Source organism: Ooceraea biroi, chromosome 7 (assembly GCF_003672135.1).
Source record: "Ooceraea biroi isolate clonal line C1 chromosome 7, Obir_v5.4, whole genome shotgun sequence".
NCBI classification, from domain to species: domain Eukaryota; kingdom Metazoa; phylum Arthropoda; class Insecta; order Hymenoptera; family Formicidae; genus Ooceraea; species Ooceraea biroi.
Window position 1 is genome coordinate 9,715,192 of NC_039512.1, and position 21,883 is coordinate 9,737,074.

General features: G+C 36.3%; 3 protein-coding genes across 8 annotated transcripts in view; 2 read left to right on the plus strand and 1 right to left on the minus strand.

Annotated features, from left to right (window-relative positions):
- LOC105279895 (purine nucleoside phosphorylase) overlaps positions 1-21,883 on the minus strand; it is an 87,130-nt gene that overhangs the window by 23,123 nt on the left and 42,124 nt on the right. The gene's annotated exons all lie outside the window — the stretch shown is intronic.
- On the plus strand, positions 751-3,854 carry LOC105279933 (leucine-rich repeat-containing G-protein coupled receptor 4). Its single transcript, XM_026971502.1, has 3 exons — positions 751-854; positions 1,709-2,475; positions 2,604-3,854. Exons 1-3 carry the CDS (start codon positions 852-854, stop codon positions 3,424-3,426), a joined length of 1,593 nt encoding a protein of 530 aa, XP_026827303.1. The 5' UTR covers positions 751-851; the 3' UTR covers positions 3,427-3,854.
- LOC105279893 (sodium/calcium exchanger 2) overlaps positions 6,221-21,883 on the plus strand; it is a 45,095-nt gene continuing 29,432 nt past the window's right edge. For 2 of the 6 annotated variants that reach the window (XM_011339999.3, XM_011340001.3), the window contains exons 1-3: positions 6,249-8,755; positions 11,700-11,972; positions 19,075-19,166. In XM_011339999.3, coding sequence (XP_011338301.1) covers positions 7,407-8,755; positions 11,700-11,972; positions 19,075-19,166 — 1,714 coding nt within the window. In that variant the 5' untranslated portion in view covers positions 6,249-7,406. Of the gene's footprint in view, positions 8,756-11,699; positions 11,973-19,074; positions 19,167-21,883 lie in introns of all 6 variants that reach the window. The other 4 variants (XM_011340005.3, XM_011340000.3, XM_011340003.3 and 1 more) reach the window with 4 other exon arrangements.

Consider the following 21,883-nt stretch of genomic DNA (forward strand, 5'->3'; position numbering starts at 1 on the left):
GAATAAACTTTATTATTTTTTGTTTTACATTCTTTTTATGTGCTTTATTATTCATTTTTCAGTTTCTATTATAATACCTATTGCGCGTGTGACAGTATTATAAATATATTTTCTTTATTACATAGTAAAAACCTGTCTACCTCTTAGTGTTTTAATAACATTATATCAAATACAAAAATACAGAAAAATTAAATGTTAGATATTAAAATAATAAAATAAAGAAGTAAGAATAAAAAATATACATATATAAATTTATTTATACATAATAATATACTTCAGTCTTTTAAAAACATTTTAACTTAATAATTTATATATATATATATATATATATATATATATATATAGAATATGTATAAATGTATAATAACTTACTTTTGTACGTGATATTACTAAACATCTATTCGAAACATGTGTACAATACAATAAATATAATAGTAGGCGCTTTTTATAAATTTGCGAATAAAAAATTACAGAGTAAAACTATTAATTTCATCAAATTATTCCCTAAATTTTCCAAGAAGCATGAATATATTCGTTGTATTTAACTATATGTAATAAGATTTAATAAATTAAATTCAGATTTGAATAAATTTGATCACTTGCAATTTTTAATTTAAACGCAATGCAAATCATTTAATTTAATGTAATTTTATAATATTTTCTATTAGTGCATTAAATTATGGATTATATAGACATCACTGATGTACGTGCGTGAAAACGAACCCCATGAAGATCACTGACGGTATATAAGGCAAATTCGCACGCACTCGCGACAAAAGGTTTTGAGCTCTTCGAGTGTATTAACCGCCAGTGTTTGAGAAGCATTCAACAACTTCGAAAAACAGCAGTACATGGTAGATAAGTTATTTATATTTATTATCTTTTATTAATTAATTATCTTTTATGTTTCTATATATAACATTTAAACATTTATTGTATTAGGTATACCGAAAAGTTCTGTTCGTTTTTTAAGTAAAAAATAATAACTTTTTATAATGTTTATTACTATTTAATTTATAAGAATAATTTAATACAACAACTTATAAGATTTAATTTAATATTAAAGGTAACAGCTACAAGTACGAATGATTCATAACCTGAATTACAAAAATTTCTATTTGCTTAAAATAAATGTGCGCTAAATGGACAGAATTTTTCATACCTAATATAAACAATACATTACATACATTTTATTTATAATATGCTGCAAATACATTTGTGTACGTAACAAAGACATATCTAAATAATCATTTTTGCTTACAAAGTGTCGTTAAATATCTTATAATAGCTAAATGAAAATTAAATTAAATCAAATAAAATATTAACTTATATTTCAATTGTGTTTTATATTAAATGAAATGTTTTTTTCTACTATTATTGTACACATATTATTTTATTAGCAATTTGTATTTTTATTTTCTTTTTATATTTTATATTTTATTATTAATTTCATCATATTCTATCTTTGTGTGTATGTGTTATTTCTATTATTCTGATTTATATTTATATTATAATTTGTTTTTAATATATTTTCATTATTATTTTACTTTATTATTACTTTATTACATTTATCTTATTTTTATATCATATTAGTTTATTATTAATGGATTGTTCATTATTCTTGATATTTTAAGAAATTTAAATATATTAATTTATTTCTATTTTACTCCTATCAATATACATGAATCTGTTTTTTCTTTTCTTTTAGATGGTACTAAACTGCAAATTCATCATTTTCTTCGTTCTTTCCAATGCATACCTAATAAAAACTCAAAACCATCCACACAATCGAAACCATCCATTCGTTCCTGAATTCAAGGATACAAATGTGAACCAATCTTATGAAGCCCCCTTTTATTCAACACCACCATCAGCCTACGTGCAACAATACACACCACCAATCTACGTGCAACCGCTGAGACGTTATAGTTCACGGCCTGAATCAATTCATCGTTCTCTTCCCTTCTCAAGTCCCCAGACTCACGATATTAGCTTCAGATTCTCTAACGTTGGTCTGCGGAAAATTGGCCAAAATTTCATCAGCAGTGACAGTATCATCACCCTCAGTCTTGACAAGAACGAAATAAACGATATTTCACCGGGTGCCTTTCGCAAAATGAAGAACCTGCGACATTTAAACCTTTCCGAAAACAGGATCCCAACAGAGAAATTCTTGATGTTGTACGGTAACATTAAGTTGCAGACTTTAATCATCAATAATAACAACGACACTTCGACGAAAACCTTAAAAGAATACGAGACTCTCCAGAGTTTGGAACATCTGCATCTGTGCAGCAATCAAATGTCAGACATCCAAGTTCCTTTCCACGTGGCGACGCCAAACTTGATTAGTTTGTACCTGAGCAACAACAGCATCGACTCTAGCAATGTTATTTTCGATAATCTCCCAGCTACATTGAATACTCTCCACTTGGACAGAAACTTAATCGACCGTGTGGCGCAGAACAAACTCAAGTATGCATGTTTATTAATTGAAATGCGTTCTATTTCTTTTTTGTTTTATTGTTACAATCTAATATATTATATTGCTAATATGTTATAATGTACTTATTTTTCTTTGATCTTTGGTGTTTAATTTTTAGAGACCTGCACGAACTCATGATGGCCCACAATCGTATTACCCAGGTGTGCAACGAGGACTGTCAGGAGAAGTCCATATCTTTGAAAGGCGCCTTCGAAATGCGGTCTCTGCACTTATCCAAAAACTTGATCTCAGATATATCATCAGATGCCTTTAATGATATGAAGAATCTGTTACATCTCGATCTATCAGACAACAAAATTAGCGACGTGCCCAAAGATACCTTCAACAATACTAACATGATGACAAAGCTTTCTCTGGCTAATAATGACCTCGCTGCTGTACCGGATGTCTGCCCAATGTTACACTTAATACACTTGAACCTAAGTGGAAATCACATCAGCGCAATTCTTTCCAACACTTTCTGTTCCATGAGGCATCTGGAGAATCTAGATTTATCAAGTAACATTATAACCACCATTCATACACGGGCTTTTCTGCAACTCACAAACTTGAAGTATCTGGATCTTTCAAGAAACCGACTCACGCAACTTCCGGCCCGATGGGTGTCCCCATGGAACATTCAGGAACTGCATCTCGAGCAAAATAAGTTTACCAATCTAGAGGACGTATCGTTGATCGATATCAAATCGGTGCTAAACGTTTATCTCGAAGGAAATCCTATGGTAATGTTTAAAGCGGCGTACTTCCATTCGCTTCCCGGACATTTGATGGTACATATAAAGAATGTGCATATCAACGATAATTGCGCATCGTGCCCTTGCGAAAGTAGTGAAGAGAAGAAAGATGATGATGATGATAATGATAATGACAGTAATAATGCTAATGCCAATAATGGTGGTTTCGAAAAGTTTTTCGGTTAACTGCAGAAGATACAAGCAGATTTATGCAATGGATCTTTTTCTTAATAATTTCAAATCAAATTTTTAATATTTTAAGATTTTTTAAGAGCAGCTACTTTTGAATTTATAGATGTCTATTGTAATTGTATTCTTAAGCAGATTTTATATATAACAGGTATATAAATAAGAAATTAGTTACTTCCGATGAAAGCAAATTGATGATAAATTTTTCTTTAATAATCGAGTATACGTATTGCGTTCTACAATATTACTTTTCGAATTTTTAATTGTTTAATTTACAAGATAATAACACTAATTTTAATTTTGTTAAGACATCAAATCATTTCTTATCATATAACTTTTATTCTACATCTCATATAACATATATATATTCTCAAAATGACTTTGTAACTTCATAACATAAAGAAGTACTTAAGTTTTTGATATAATGTGACAATCGATTAATTTTGTCTTAAATGAAAATAATTTTTAGATAACTTTTTCATTTTACAGCGTTTCTATAATTGAGAAATTATGATAATATAATATATTATTATATAATCGCATTTTACAGATATAAATATGTTAATGTTTTATTATACGTATAATTATATCATTTACACTAAGAATTATTAGATTAGTATTTGAAGTACGTAATAACAATACAATTATCTTATATATTATATATACATATATACATATGCATCATTTTTATAAATACTTTTTTTAAATAAATGCATTCCAATAATTCATTTCTCAGCTTATTATATGCCAGTGCATAAAATCATGTTATTGGAAATTATCTAAAAATCGAAGGATAGTTGATAAATAGTGTTTTAACAACATATTTCTTCCTCTTTAATCAATACTTTCAAACTTTTTAAATTTAACGTATAGCTCATTTGGAATTTTTATAATAGCAAACTTTTGATATAAGTAAAATACGAAAGCAAGAGATATATGCATAGTATTTAAAGTTATATCAAATAACCGTCCTGCGCGGTATTACAATTTCTATAATGGCAGTAATATCTTCTTTTTCTATTCTTTCCGCTCGTCTCATGCGAGGTAGATAATTAACTAACAGAATTAAATATATATCGCATTGGTCAAAGATAATTTCTTCATCAAGATTTTCTTGTTCATGTATCATGTTTATGATTTTTCCCCATAATTTTATAATAAATATTAGAAAACAGAATGTAATATATAGGTTTATTGTTTTATAACTCTTTTTTCTATTTAATGTTTAGCGCAATAACCCACACAATGTAAATTTTTCATAAGTTCCTACTTATTCTACTAATCAATTGTTAAAGTAATCACAAGAACAATTGCTCAATGATGCACGTGCGTATGTGTGCGATTTTGATATATAAATTCCCGATTATTTTATTAATTATTAACATGTTACATAAATAATAATCGATTGTTGTACTCGCGCAAATACGCTGTTACACTTGGTCTAGAACTGATCGAGTTGTCTAGACGCGAAGTGTCGAGGTGGTCGAGCCTCTGCCCCTTTCAGGGTATCGGTTACGCACAGGGGTAGTACGCACGCGCAATCGTGTAGACAAGTATAGCGAGCAGAGTGCGCAAGACGACTCTTCCCGCGTATGGGAAGAGGGTAGGTATTTTAGCGTGACGAAGATCGAGTTCAAAGCAATAGCGTATACATGAATTCTATAAAGGAGACACCTTGTCATTGTGAAGATTTACTAAAATATTTATTTTTATTTTTCTATTTTAATATATTTCTGCAGATTAAATAAAGCTGAAGAAAGGCAGAGGGGTGAAGAGAATGTCAGTTATAACATAGGTTGCACGGAAAAGATAAGTAAAGAGGATAATTGAAATATAGATGATTTTAGAGAAAGATAGGAAGATTTAAAAGCAACAAAATAATAGACTTGGAGGAAGTCACTACATGTGGATTTAGAACAGTGATAATCAATTAGATTAACTATGAAAGCTGCGAAGACGGAGAAACCATTTAAGTATTCGTACTTAAGAAGAAGAGGGTTGAAAATGTGAATAAAGCTTTCGCGTTTATTTAAATACCAATAAGAAGAAGAACAATCTTTAAATTGACCATTAACTGGCAATGTAACACATTTATTATTCTTCACAACGTTTCGGTCACAGAAAAATAATTCACAAATTATTATATTTAGAATTATCTGGTAACAAGAAAGCTAATTTTGAAGATGGCTCTTTGTGACTCTTAAATATAAATACAATTTTGCTCCCTTGCAAGATATGCATGAGTTAGCTACACATTTGTATCAAATTATTGTGTTACATCATGAAGGCCACACAAGAAACCGCGCACTATGCCCATCCCTGATAGAGAATGAGAGAAAGAAAGAGAGAGGGGGAGAAAGTACTCGCTATAGTACGAGGAAGGAAGAGAAAGCGAGAGGAAAGCAGGGTGCATTGCGAGGGTTCGACAAGAACAGAGATATAAACACGGGGTGTAGAAGAAGCGACCGGGGTGGAAAGAGAGAGAGTGGGGGATATTAGAGAGAGTACGCACTCTCTGGGCACTCTGTACCCAAATGAATGCAAGATACTGCTACGTAAAGCGCGACGAGGAGCGAAAATACAGAGACGCGCGCAGACACGCGGAAGGTGGCGGCGCTTCTTCATGAACGATGAGGACGGTACCATCGGCGCAGTAAAGTCGACAAGGACGGAAACAACGTCGACGTAGTGAAGCGGAGAGTGATGGAACTACCGCGACGGAGGGTGGCGGTAGAACCGCCGGCGCGGTAGAACAGACAAGGATGAGAGCACCATCGGCGCAGTGAAATGAATCAAGATGGAGGAACCGTCAGCGCTGTAAAGTTGACAAGAACGGAGATACTCCCGACGCTACGAAGCAAACAAGGAAGGAGGTAGACCACCGAGCGAGGTCGGTGATACTGTCGGTATGATGAAGAAGACGAGGACGGAAATATCGTCGAGGCGTTGCAGTCGACGAGGACAAGGCTAGAGCGAGACGAGAGAAGGCTAAAGGGCGAGGAGGGAGGCAAGGGGGTGGAATGGCCGCGTCTGGCTAGCTCTAGACACCACTCCCCACTTGGTCTGGCCGCTCTCTCCTTTGGCGTCCTCTCTTTCTCTCTCTCCTCTTTCAGTGTTCGTTCGAACGTGGCCCGGTACGGTTCTGTCGCCCCGTGGTGTCGAAGGGTCCGCTTCGTGATGGGAGCTTACTGCCGCGGTGATATCGGCGGGTTCCCTCGGTAGCCGGTTCCCAACCCGATGGGTTACTTCCCTCAGGGTGACTCGCGCGATTCTAACTTATCTCTCCGGTGAGAGTAGGTGTGTGTCTCCATGCGTGTATGTGTGCGTGAAGAGAAGGGTTAACAGGGCGGGAGTGCGTAAGTGCGGCAGGAAAAAGGACAGTGAAAGATAGACATAAAAACGTCCAAGATTACTTGACGAGCGAGCGATGTCGAGAGGACCTTGATTGGAAGACAAGGCTAATCAGTTAGGAAGCAGTTAGCTCGGGCTAATTCGATATCGCAATCTGGTGAAATAGTTGTTGTTCGTTCGGGGAGAAGAGCTCCAAAATATCGCCCCCTTCTCTTCGACAGAAACGAGCGTATCTTTCAACGAGTTTTCGCGTAGGTGATTAAATTTTAATTTGCTAGTCAATGTTAGTATAATAAGAAGCAGTATTTATAAAGGAAAAGTGGTGAAGGAAAGAAGATAGAGAACGGCCGATCGCCAAGTTTGGTAATTTTCCCCGAGACTCGAAGGCAGAAGCACGCTCTTCGCTTTATCTTCTTCCTTAAGAGGGAGGCAAGCTCTCGGAATTCTCGTTCTACGGGATCAGGAACGAGTCGAGCGAGTTAAGACAGTTGTAAGAAGATTACTCATGTCGTTCTGAATGAAGAGCGAGGTTTCTAGTGAAGATTTATCCTTGCAGAGACGACAAATAGATTATTAGGAGGCCGCGCCCCAAATTCCAGTAGTTTTCGAGATACAACGCGAACAATATGTCTGGGAACTACTCGGTACGTTGCGAGCCGGGCCTAGTGCTACCGCTCTGGCGTCCAGAGGATAACCTGCACCTAATCGACATCATCTTTCGGGGCCTGGTGTACTTCTTCCTGTTATTGTACCTGTTTATCGGCGTGTCGATCATCAGCGACCGCTTTATGGCGGCTATCGAAGTGATTACGTCCCAGGAAAAAGAGCTGGTGGTGCGTCGCCAGGGCAAGGAGCAAATTGTCGTGGTGCGAGTGTGGAACGAGACAGTGGCCAATCTCACCCTGATGGCGCTTGGCAGCAGCGCTCCTGAGATCCTGCTGTCCATTATCGAAATTTGGGCGAAGAACTTCCAGGCTGGTGAGCTAGGCCCGGGTACGATCGTGGGTTCCGCCGCTTACAATCTCTTCGTCATCATTGCTCTGTGTGTGTTCGTGATACCCAACGGCGAGACCCGAAAAATAAAACATTTGCGTGTATTTTTCGTTACCGCCACTTGGAGCATCTTCGCTTACGTGTGGCTTTATGTCATCCTCGCGGTCTCCAGTCCGGGTGTGCTGGAGGTCTGGGAGGGTATATTGACCTTCTCCTTTTTCCCGGCTACGGTGCTGACGGCTTATGTCGCTGATCGACGATTATTGCTGTACAAATATCTGCGCAAAGGCTATCGGATGAACAAGCGAGGTGTGATCGTGCAGGCGGAGGCCGGGGATTCCGAGGTGGGGGTGGAGCTGGAAATCAAGCCTCAGCAAGATGGTCTCCACGGCATGGTGGACCGCCTCGCCGACGCTGACACTCCCGAAGCGAGGGAATTCGAGCAAACCCGGCGAGATTACATCAACACTTTGAAGGAATTACGCAGAAGGTACCCGATTCTACCATTGGAGCAATTGGAGGTCATGGCTCATGAGGAGGTGCTGGGTAAGGGCCCCAAGAGCAGGGCCTTCTATAGGGTGCAAGCTACGAGAAAGATGGTGGGCGCCGGCAATCTCAGTAGGAAGATCAGCGAAAGAGCACAGAGCGACCTCAGCGAAGTCAAGGCCGAGTTACAGAAAGCGGAAGCCGAGAGCATCGACATTGAACACGTCAACGCTATGAGGGTGTTCTTCGAACCCGGCCATTACACCGTGATGGAGAACGTCGGGACTTTTGAGGTGGGGGTTACTAGGATTGGTGGTGATCTCAGTAAACCCTGCCGTGTAGATTATTGCACGGAGGATGGCTCTGCCGAGGCGGGATCTGATTATGTGAGCGCTAAAGGCACCTTGCTTTTCGGGCCTGGCGAAACCAAGAGGAGTATCCAACTTTCGGTTATCGACGATGAACTGTTTGAAGAGGACGAGTATTTCTACGTCAAGTTAGTAAAGATTGTTATTTCTCTTGCGAGGTTTATGATAACAAATATACAACAATTATACGAACTATTTAGTAATAACTATTTTTTATAGGTATAAATAGATTTCATTTCTTATTAAAACCCGTAATTTTATCTTTATCAGAGTTTCATTGAATGTGCGTTTTGCGTTTCTTTCTCATATCTTTCTAATATCTTATGTAATGATGATTTTAAGTTAATGCCAAAGTAAAAATCAAATTCATCCAATATCAGATATTTTATTTAAAAAATACGCTTTTATTACATATTTTTTCTTCGATATAAATGCTATAATATGATTGCTTAACACGCAATTTGCAAAAACCTACTCATTTTATCGCTTTATTGTTTAGAAAGCATCTATATTTAAATCAGAATTTTTGTTTAAATATGGCAATGATTGCAATGGAACATATAATTATTGTGCTGTTCCTACTGGCTAATAGTACATCGATAACCGCTTGTGGCATTCGCATAATTAAGCTTCTATAACATACCGTACACATTGAAGTAGAGCTTACATTATAAATAGATGTAATTGTTCCGAAAGAGGCACTTCACAAAAAGACATAGTTCTGAAAGTACATTTAGCATACTGTGCATAGATCATTGATCAGTGACAATAATTGGTCAATTAATTTTGAATGAGTGGCATCCGCAATTTAATTGATGGATAAACTGCTTAACTAGGCAATTTAATCAAGGATGTTAAAAGTGATTAGCGTGACTACTTTTTTTGTACAGTGCATTAATAAGAACGCTTATTAAACACTGAGAGTCACGTCAGTCACATATTATACAAATGACATTGATGTTTCCATTAAGACGCTGTTATTTAAATGTATATCATAGTACTCTTTCCTCAAGAAATCGTTTTCAATTAGAATATAATAGTAAAACTTTCATTCTACAACAGTCACCATGTTAAATCAATTTCTTTCAAACATTCACGCGGTGATGATGCACAGTGCGAACCGTACAAATAACATTTTCTTTAAGTACAATTTATTATTATAAATAAGTTCACTTTATATAAAGTTTAGTCCTAGATAGTGTAATCTTCCTAATTTTATGTTAAATTATTTTACGTTATCTAATATTGATTTCTTTAACGTATTCGTATTATGTTTAATTAAAATTTTGTATAATTTATGTGTATATTTTAATGCATTTATTATTTAACATTATTTATATATCTTTTATACTAATATATATATATATATATATATATATATTTTATATTATGGATAAAATCATATTGTAAGCTTTATAGTAAAACATTTTACATATTTTCCTTACTTTTCACATACTTTCTATATCCATTTTGTTTAAATGAATTTCTCCATTGTTAGTAGTAAATGATAATGACGTCACTGAGCGAATGATTATAATTAGTCTTTGTTTATGTAGGAAGAAATCGCAATGAAACGGTTACGTCACAAAAACACATTCTCAGACAAATAGCGAAGGCCGTGCTATTGGTACATGTGTTCGCTTGAGATCCATATCGTTTTAATTGCATCTTCTATCAACGTTATATCTCTTTTCTCCTCTATTTTCTGTTTGATTGGATTTTTTTTTCTTTTTTAGAATTTAAAGATATATGTATATTTCATTTTAAATTGCACAGAAAACGCAGTGGAGTGCAATTACGAAATAAGAACGAATGAGATCTTATACTTCATGGCATAATTGGAAACTGAGAGCTCGTGTCGGATTGATCAAATCGCCTGATATTTTGCGTTATTTGCAACGTAAGCTCGCATGTCAGATTCTATCATACAGTCGCGTGAAAACCATACGTGCACGTGCAGGTGAATCTATAAGAAGCATACGCGCCTTAATAAACGTATTTGATAATTCGGTTGAAGAAAATAACATAGGGCGATGTTAATTTGCGCACATTGTTACAGTTTCACATCGATTATCTTAATAAAAAGTATTCCGTCGATTATTAGCGATGTGGGTCGAGGAAAGAACCATTATTACTTCACGATCTTTGTATGCATCGCAACCGAATCTAAAGGTTATCGGTTCAATTCAAAACTTCTTTCTTTTGTAACTTCTCGCGTGTACACGTATTATTTTTAAAAATGGTACAAGAAAAGAGAACGCGTTTTAACGATCAAGTGTTCTTTAGTTTATCAGAATTTTAGCAGAGTTTTTATTTCTTTATTAAATAAAAAGAATAATGTAATAGGTAAATGAAAAGAAAGAAAGTATATATAGTAACTAAAACAAACAGAAATTGATTAATAATATAAATAAAATTACCGAAAAGTATGTGACAAACAGAGAGATGCATGCGGTGTACAGAAATGTGCTGCATTAATTTTTTATAGAAAGCAGTTATTAGTGACGTTAAATCTCCGACATCGTACGGTATTTAGTTATTGGAAATACCAAAAGCTTTTGTTCAAATTTCCACGTAAAGCAAAAGAATTAAGTTTGAAGTAAAAATAGGCGGCTCTTTTCAGAAAGCAGTTCTTTGAGAAAAAAAGTATCAAAGGAGACGAAGTAAAAATAAAGTCCTGTGGATGAAATCTCCGGGTTGAATAGCGAATATTCAGTGTCGAAATTACAGACCATTTTCTCTGCGAAACCTGATTAAAGCATTCTGTGCGGCGACATTTTTAGATCGAAAATGAAGAAGGATTTGTCGACCTTCATGTTGTGAGATGTGCCGACGGGAGCTTGTCGATCCCACGAAGGACAAGGGAGGAAACTATTTATATCAATCAATTGCGAAAAAAAAACGAGACGAGATACTATCACCACTTTTTATTTCAAAACTTTCGTTATTACACGCTGTCGCAATTCGCCACGTCGATTTATTGAATTCGCAAAAGTACTCTCCATTGTTACGATACAATAGAGAGAGAAAAAGAGGAAGAGAAATTTGTAATAGCCTTTTTTTATTTTTCAGGCTTAGCAACGTATCAAAACCAGCAATGCTTGTCTCGCCAAGTCTAGCAACCGTGATGATCCTGGATGACGATCACAGCGGCATTTTTGGCTTCCCCGAGAGAGACGTGGAATTAGTGGAAAGCGTGGGCCATTACCCCCTGCGAGTCGTACGTTACAGCGGGGCCCGAGGCCGTGTCATCATCCCTTATCGCACTGTCGAGGGTACCGCAAAACCTGGCAAGCAATATGTTCATACCGAAGGCAGTCTAACTTTTGAGGACAATCAGACAGAGTGAGTAAACACATTCTTTCCTTTCCCTCCCTTAAATTGAATAAATAATTTAGGAAGAGTGATTATGAAGCAATTGACTCAGTTTATGCTTTAATCAAGATTTATTCAGGCTACATCAATGCTTCCGAATTTACGAGTATAGTTTGATAATAACAATAATTCTCTTCTCATTACGCGGATGTGCTAATTAAACATGTCTTTAATTAGCACATTTGCAATTTTTTTATACTGGCGGAGTAAAACAGCAAAGTTCTTTCCATTGCATTTCATCTCGAGCAATTGTAATTTATCGCAAATGCGTTTTCTGAGAATCTGTTAGAGATCTTGATAAAAATGTCGCGTGTGAACGAGAGACGTAATATTACCCAGTCACCTCGATAGGCATCGCTAGATTGTCGTCATACCCAAAATAGGAAGAAGGTTTTCTGAGGTAGATAAGGAGTGGCAAGCGCTTTGCTCGTGGAGATGGACGAACTTTCAACGAATAATTTTTTAAGAAATTCCACTAGTCATCAAGATGTTCTTGCGCATTATTATTTTAAACTCATTTATATGCAAATTCATCTGTTGTCAGTGCGTTTTATTTTTTAATGTAATTTATACGATTGCTTTTGCATAAATTGCAATTCAGAAGTCAGTTTACATATATACATCTATTATTACATGTGTTTGTATTTTTATATCGTGTTCTATCAATCGCCTCGTTCCATTTCTCATTATAATATTTAACATATGTTAAATTGAATAGAATTTCTAATGCATCTGTTGTATGTTTCTCTGATCTATATATATATATATTTATTTATTTATTATATTCATTATATTCATCACTGTCATGAATTACTGTTCTATCTTTCTATCCACATCATTTTTAATGCTCCCTTAATCGGTATTATTCAAATTCCCACAGAATCCTGATTTGTGACTGTTAGAATCTTTTAATCCGCATAAACTATCCTTGTCCGCAATCTGTCTCGCAATCAGAGTCCTCAACATTGTACTGTAATACTTGCTTCCGGTACGTGCAACCCTCTAATTTCACGTAATTGTTCACAATCCCTCGCTGCCTCTTCGCAAACAACATCGCGTCGCATAATGTAACAGAATATAACGGAACATGTATTTATGCAATACATTAAAACATGTATACGCATAAAGATGTAATTTTTCTTTTTTTTTAATATAAAATGTGCGATATATGTAAAAGAGAAATAATTTTGTCTCATTTAATTATTAAAACAAGCAAATTTATATCGTCAGTAGATTTTAACTGTGGAAAATGTGTGTAAGGGTGCAACGTAGTATATTCTAAAGGCTTCCCGCTCCCTCATTGGCCCATTTATGGGCTCGTGCGATGCTTCGCGTCACAACGTCGCATGTCGTTACTGTCGCACTAACACTCTTCATTTATCAACCTTTATTTTGTTAATAAAATACTCTAAACAGTCTTAAAAACTCAAAAAGACGTATTAAAATTATTTTGTATAGAGATATATATGTTTTTTCTTTGAGACTGAGGGTAATGTGAGCAGTCTAATCTGAAAAGTCAAAAATATTCTATTTCTACAATATTTTACATTTTTCTTTTTGTTTAAAAATATCTACCTAAGATAGATCGATTTGCAACCTAAATATGAATTATATAAGCTTTTTGAGAAAATAGCTGAAAATTTAAATAAATATGTAAATAGATTATATACATATGTATAGTATTTAATAAAATTTACATAATAGTAATGTATATACATTACTTTTATGTAAAATATTTTTCTTTCGCATATTTTGACTATATTTCCCATCTATCACATCAAAAGAGCCAGTGAATGTGAATTATAGACTATAGAAGGTAAAATAATAAAAAAGGGGTGAGTAAGAGATGGGGACGAATGTTTGTGAAACGATTACGTGCAGAGGGCTGCAGAGCATAAATAAATACAGTATGCGTCCGTTTTGATTGCCAAGGCAATACGCAACATTTGAGCAAACACAGTGCCACGCTACATTAAACGTCTTGGAATAATCCGCAATAGTCAAAGTCTGCAGCAAACTATTCGCATATTTCGCCCTCGCGCTGAATTCAACGTGCATTTTTCAGAAACTAGAAATTTCTTTGCTCAGATGATTTGTAGAGAAATAAAACTCACCATCTCTGAGCGATGTACGGAGAAAGAGTTCGCAGAAATTCATAAGAACACTTTGCAACAGAATTTTGTAATAAAAATTCGTAGCAGAAAATGCGAGAGAAAAATCGACTAAAAAACTTTTCTAGTAAAAAGTTAGAAAATCAGGTGTTACAATTGTCGATCTAACAGAATCTCTCTGGATCGAGACCAACAATGAGTTCGTCGAATGTAATTTCTCGATTCCGTACATCTCAAGGGTACGTTTATTTACCTAAGGAGCTTGCGTTAGTGTGCGTTTTATACAACGCACGCATACATGGATCAACTATTCAAGTGAACTATTCAAGTTGGGATTTTACACATGGCTTATACTACGTGTACGTATCGATGGTCACGGTATAATGGGGACATTATGTGGTGCGTATGTTACCGCAAGAGAGATGGCTTCAATGCAGTTAACTGCAGCCGAATGCAGCTTTTGTTGAAGTTCGCGTCAGAGAGCCACTAGATCTTTGCGATAAATTTTACGATAAAACGTCGCTATTACTCGCACGAACATTCGAGCTCTCGTCATTATTTCAACAAAATTAATTACTGATTAATTCACTCTGCGCATCTCTCTCGACTCGATACAGTTCCGATTTATTAATATAACCGTGCAAATGGTTATTACGACTTTATTATTACTGTCTCTCATATTCCATTAAATACAGTTTGAATAATTTTACGTAACGTAATAATACGCGACTCCACGGACGCGCGAGGAGGCAATTCATCATAGAAAAGTGAACAACGTGCAAATAGAAGACTATCCATTCCCAGGCTATCCATTACAAATCAAGAACTATCTCGATGCTGCCTGCATCGGTACTGTCTGTCCCTGAGGGAAAGTTTGACTTCAAGTTTGCCAGGAAGATCTATCCGTCAGATAAATCCCGCATGAGTCACGACACACTTATGTGCAACTATATTACTTTGTTTATGTTGCTCTTACCTTTCCCCCTCGTGAGAAAAAAGCTTCTCGCCTCGATCGTCACGGTATCGTCACGAATCGTCACGAATAGCCGAGTTCTTAGCAACACGCAATTTCCTGGGAATCCCCTTGCTCTCGATGGATTTGGAGGTGGGGGAAAAATATAAGGGGGTATCGATTGTTCGACATCAGGGTAGAGGGTGGCATTCGAGTTCAGGTGAGAAACGAGGCGAATATAAAATGAGATACGACTCCTACATATTTCACAATTCTCGCACGTGTATTCTAAAATTCGCAGTGAGGGGATGGACGCATCGATTTTTCTGGTAAAGCCGCGAGAAGTTAAAAACGACACGGTATTTGAATTATTTGATATCACTCGAATACATATCGTTTTATCGAAGCAAATTTTGATTAAGCCGAACTCGCCGTCATTATCAATTGACATAGACCTTAAACAAAATGCACGTTTATATTTTCTTGTTGATTAAGAACAGTTGATGTGCCAAAATGTGCACCTTCAATGCCTCGTGTCGTTGCTTGTGTCGTTGTCGAACGAGATTCAATACAATATAAATAAGTGAGTTACCCCTTTTCAGGGGAGAGATTAGTGTTCATCAGGCGCTAACGCAAGACCTCGTTATAACGAGTAGAGGTCGATCGATTTAACGTGCGTACGAACTTAAATGGATATTCTAACGCTATTTATAGTTAGACCTTCCCAAGCGCTCATCCGTATTTCAACTATGTGGAAACTGCTTATCTACTCTCGATAAAATGACGTACTATCATTCCTATATCAGACCCTTAGATGCCTTTCTTAAGCTCGCACCTTGATCAAGCTAAGTAATTAAGTAAGTAAAACATATAGTAATATTTGAATCTAAAAAACAAATTTTTTAATTACCTATACGTGTGTGCGTATTATATGGAAAAAGTTAAATTAAAACAAAAATTTTTTTAAATGTATTTAAAATATGAAAGAGAATATAAAAAATAATATATCAGAGAAATGTTTTCATAAAAGGTATAGTTATCACGTTTGATGCGCTAATATTACATGTTTGATGAGAATATTTTTTAAATTTGAATGAATTAAATAATAAAAGAATCGAGGTAAAAAGCTTAATTAAGGCTTTTGATTTGGCCTGTCGTTACGTTTCTATTGTGGGGATGCTAACTAATTTAATTAATCCAATTTAATTAGCTAATTAACAGGGGAAGTATCAAAATTTTTCGATTATTCCAGCATCGTTACTTAAACTCATGTAAATCGATCTTGATGAGCTTTCATTTACACGTGGTCTGATCCAATCTGTGTACGTAATAAAATAATAAAAAGTATGAGAAATCTAATAATGAGAAATGACATCATCATGATGAACTCAGAATTAAAAGGACATTGTATCAAATTTTGAAGAGTATTTTTCGCTGTAATATATCGCATGCTATCCATCAAGCCTCTTCTAACATAATTAAAAATTACAAGATTTTCATCGCAACCTTCTTTTGAGCACCAATTCACGCTAATATATAAGTTTTTGTGCTTATCAGTTTTGGGATCGTTCTAGTGTTGTTATACTTTGGCTTATATAGGATGATCAGATCGACCCCACGGCGTCGGCGTCGGCGTTGGCGTCGGCGTCGTCGGAGAAAGGCGTCGCCTCCCATTTGCTCCCTTCGGATGTTGCCGCAGTCACGAACATTCGATCATTTCCGATGCGAAAGTTTTGTATATCATCAAAACGAAAAAGTCTTGCAATTAAAGACGACCTTTTCCTTTTCAAAATTTTTTACGTTCATGTCATCCATTCGGTCGATTAAATCCATCAGCGTTACTAGTTAGAAGTACAAATTAGAAATAGAGTATAAAGATAAAAAAATCAAATGAGCGATGCAATGTATTATAGTAGGAACGCCGACTTTCCGCACGCTATTTAATCAGACGCACGAGATCAGTATCGCTTTTACGAGGCGATTCGGTTCTAGCAATTTTGTCGTTAAAGTAGACAGAACTCATTTCAGCAAGACGCAGTCTAAGCCACGTGATGCGATTTACCTTAAGACCCTAGGACCTCCGTCAGCACAAAGGGTCAGTTAATCGCGTTAGACAATATCTCGGCCCATTAAAACGCATTACGCCGCTTTCCGCCGCCATTTGTAGCCGGATAACTCGCAATTAAGCGCGAACGCGGCGTCTCTCTGATTCGCGGATTACTAGATTGCAACCATCATTTTTCCCGGTAAAAATAATCGACGCGCTCCGTCATCGTCAGAAGTAACGAGATGATTTTACGTGGCAGTTAGTTTGGGAGCCGCCGCTGCCGTGAGACGAGACGAGAAATCGTTGGCCGCTGAGATCGTCGGCGGTGATTCTGCAGATTAAGCAGTAAATCCCACCGCGGAATTAAGATCCATGAAGAGCACGAGAAAATTGTACATCTGTCCTCCCATCTTTCGTCACCTTAAGTCGGGATTCGCGAGGGACTGAGTCCGGTGCACTGAAAGACGTACGAACGTACGAACATCTGATTTGCATCTTCTGCGAGGACATTTTCCCCTCTGGACCTTTTTACGCATCAAGTTAAAGCAGACAGCAATAAAGTGGAAGGGACACTCGCATGCACGACATGAATGAACGTGGATTAAGTCTCGCGTGTTTCACTGTCAAGATAACGAGCATTAGCTGGTTTAACTATAGTGTATGCTAAATGAGGTTCTCACCCCTAACGAGTTTTCATTTCGCTGCACTTGTACAATTTCGTATTACTGCATAACTGCAGATTATGCAACCTCGGCGACAGACGGATGCACGCACAAAGAGAGAGAGCACTGTGCACGCACGGCTCTGGAACTGACTTAACAACGTTTCATGTATTTTTTAAAATATTTGCAAACAGAACTCATCAAATCAAGGCACTTCTCAGGCTCTCTCTTTTGTGGAAATTCATTAATTTCATGTTTCTATTATTTTCTAACTTACAAAAGTAATCACTTAATGGGCACTCACTCTCAAAATTAGCTTATTTTCTATCGCGTTTCGAGTGTACTTACAATTTTTTCAGTGTCTCATTTAAAGAACCAAAAGCATTGCTCTAATGGATCAGCATTTTTCGTTGTTACTGCGGCGATAAATTACGCAATGGTCGATCAATTTTGTTTCAGTATCCCTAGGTATTTCGAGGTACGGGATATAAAAAATGGTGCAAGGTAAATGTACAAATGCGCAAATGTCGTTGCAATAAAGGTGCTAAATAAAGATCGACCAAGAGTTTCACCTCGCCGCAAAGTTTAAACGTCCACGTGAAAATTTACTCCGACTTTATCTTTTTTACGTTTTATTCTTGGTCACCCTGTGCATAAAGCGACGCGCGACCTATCGGTGTATGCCTACGACATATGTTTGACATTTCCATGTTGATTCGCATGTATTACCCGTGCACAAGGTATATGCTTACTGCTTATACTTCCTATAGCTAGCCTGATGCGACTATTTGAAATAGATAACAACAACGTGCCGCGACGTCTCCCAGAAAATGGCACGCTCCTTCAAAAAAACTCCTCAATTACTACGCCCGGTGACATTAATGTGCGCTTGTGGGTCGCGCAGTTATCCGACATTTAATTACCCAAAGTAATAAATCGATTTCCGCGACGTCGTTCCGCCGCCATGTAGTTCGAAACAATATGAAGCAACTCCCGTTTACACCACTTGACAGCTTACCGCCTCCAGTGAATCAATTACCGCACAATAAGATTTGAAGCCGGCGATAATTTTGACGTGTTTATTCTGATGAAACATGCAAGAAAGAACCGTGTCACGCCCAGTCGCATTCCGGTTCAAATAATATAATCATGCTTTCGAAGTTTAAATCAATAACGGTGATGAATGCGGTATACACCGAATACCATTTGCCATTTGCATAAATGTCAGAAAGATATCGCAAATTATTTTCGTTCGCTCTTTGTACAAGGAATATTTTCAAACATCTCGTGCTCGTTTCAGGAAGATCCTCGGCTTGGAGATCATCGAGGAGGATTCGTACGAGAAGGATGCTCTCTTCTACGTCGAACTGGGCGAGCCGTTGCTACAAGGAGGTGAGTCCTCTGATCCCAGATCTGTCAATACGTAATGAAATCACGGAATCTCGACGGCAGTTTTCAATTCTTTTTTTCCTGCCTTGCACAGAATCAGACACATTTCTATACATAGGTATATACCCGAAACAAAAAAGCTCCCCGGAAAAAGTTGCAGTGTCCTCGACGATGCGCGAACATGAAGCGATGACGAAAGAGGTAATTATACGGTAAAGATATCGGGAAATACATAATATGTATGTATGTATGAGGTGTGTAGTACATGGTACATGTACGTGAGAATAGCAATATGCATACTGACGCGCGTAACGACACGCTGGCTCGAGCTGGCTTTTCTCCGAGGAGCTTCTTTGCATGCCTGTAAGGAGATTCAGGGGTGCTTAGATTTAAATGCCTCATCTTGCATACACGCGAGAGAAATAAAGGAAGATGATGCAGAAGGCAATCTTGACTCGAACTGACTTTCAACATCCGATTTTGATAGCGCTGTCATCCTTTCTTTCTGTCTTTTGATTTTGCTAACTTTTTGATGGTACAGATCGTGCCAGAAATTTCGTCAGTCACCCTACGAGAATGAGTCTGCGATGAAAGAAATTTCAAATCACGTTTCTCGGCTCAATCGCATTCGGTAATGGCACTTAAAATCAACTCAGTTTCCAATATTAATAATAATAAATGTGTATATATTAATGTATGAGTAATATACATGTTTATTACATGTATATTTTTACGTATACATATAATTGTATTATATTTTATATTATTATAATATAAATATACTTTATAATGTTTTATGTAAATTACAATTTCATACAATAATATATCATGAATATGAGCATATTAATATATCAATTTACAAATGTGAAACATAAATGTCGAGTTTAAAATTCAATAATGGATCAATCAAGAAACACGTAAACGACAATTATCTTATAGTGATTAATTATGTCACAGAATCTGTGTTTTTAATAAGAATATTTTTGATAAGAAGTGATGACATTATTCTCGATGAAAAACTGATTTCTACGTATCTCTTCATGCATATGTTACGCGCTGGTTCTCTACCTGGATTCGCCGTGATTAAACGTAAGTCTTGAACAAATGGACGCAATGCGCTTGTCCGAATTTTGTGTCCTCTACTGCGCATTAATTAGTCCAGTGCTGATTGATTAACCACCGCAGTAGCGTATAGCGCATTTTAATACAACGAGGACGCATTTAATACAGAGTTCGCTCTCCCCTTCCTCCCCCGAGAGTGTAATTTTGTAGGATATCGATTGGGAAATCGCTTTGTCCACACAACCCACATTAGGTTTTGCCATTCCACATTAATTAGTAGAAATAGAGCGTTCTTTACGAATAGATAGGCTGTTTCGTGCAAACTAAAATAAAGTGTGAAGACATAGCACATTAGAATATTTACGATTGTTTTCTTATAATATCCTCCAGATTTGAGCGGAGTGTTTTATGACGGGTGTGTGCATAGTTTTCATAGATATCTGCTAACTTACATCACATTCGCAAAAATTATATATAACAGAAGACAATTTTTTAACTTGCGTCAAGCCGTTATCATTTCGATTTTGATTAAAATATACACGTTGCCATGTTCGAGAAGTATAACTCTAATCGATTCCGATCAGAACGGAAGAGTTCACTCACACGAGAGATCATAGCAATTATCATAAATTCTAACGAAGCCACGAAAGCTATCGTGTTCCCATCAAGCTTGTTTCTTTATATTTAGTCGCCGGAATTCATTTCGAGACGTGTCAAAACTGTAAAATTATTTGGAGAGACGCCACGACTCCATCAATTAGGTCGCAATTCTGAAAACGAGACGCTAACTTCACAGAGGAATAACAGCCATCACCCGATTTCGTTTTGGCGGCAGCGTGCACGTGCAGCTGTGAGCCACGGTAACACGTGCAACGACCGGTGAACAGCAATGCTCATGCTTATGCATTAACGCAGAGTATTCCCGGGGTGTTCTCAGAATGTCCCTGGGGTGTTTTCAAGATGACCACCAGCTGTTCCGTTACCGCAACTTCTTTTAGTTGATTATTGGGAGACAATTTTGTCTCCAGAAAATGTTGCAAGAAAAATGTTACCATTTTCATTGTATACTTTTCCAATTTTCATAACATTGCATTCAACATTTCACGATCAAGTTCCAGATCAAAGTTCTATTGTAGAATCTATTTAGCAATAAATTAAAAGTCAAATTAACATTAGTAAATTAAGATTAGGAGCGATTTCAATTATCTTGACGTATATTATTATCAAGAATCACGGCTCTGACTAATTTGTAAAAAGTTTTAGCTATCGTTTGTTGTTTATTACAAAGTTATGAACAATTAGAGATAGTAAGATCGCCTCTAATCTTAACATTTTATAATATGTTGGGTCAATCAAAAAGTTCGATTCGATTTTCAATAATTGACGTCATGTGCATTTACATGTATTACTACAGACAACAATGTTCATAATGTTTATATCATAAACAAGTATCTGACTATAAACAACGATGGTGATTATTTGGTTAATGAATAATTTGTTTCTACTGAATGCAATAAAATTAAATTTTATGCAAAACTTGAATCAAACATTTTGACCGACCAATAATTCTTCTCTAATTTCATATAATATTTTATTGTTTATATTCTCTCCTATTATAGAGAGTAATGAGAGAATATGTGCAATTACAAAATAACAAA

Bases quoted from the DNA above. Each gene is read 5' to 3' on its own strand.
- LOC105279933 (XM_026971502.1), top strand. The intron at 2,476-2,603 runs GTATGCATGTTT...TTTAATTTTTAG, and splicing joins GTGGCGCAGAACAAACTCAA to AGACCTGCACGAACTCATGA.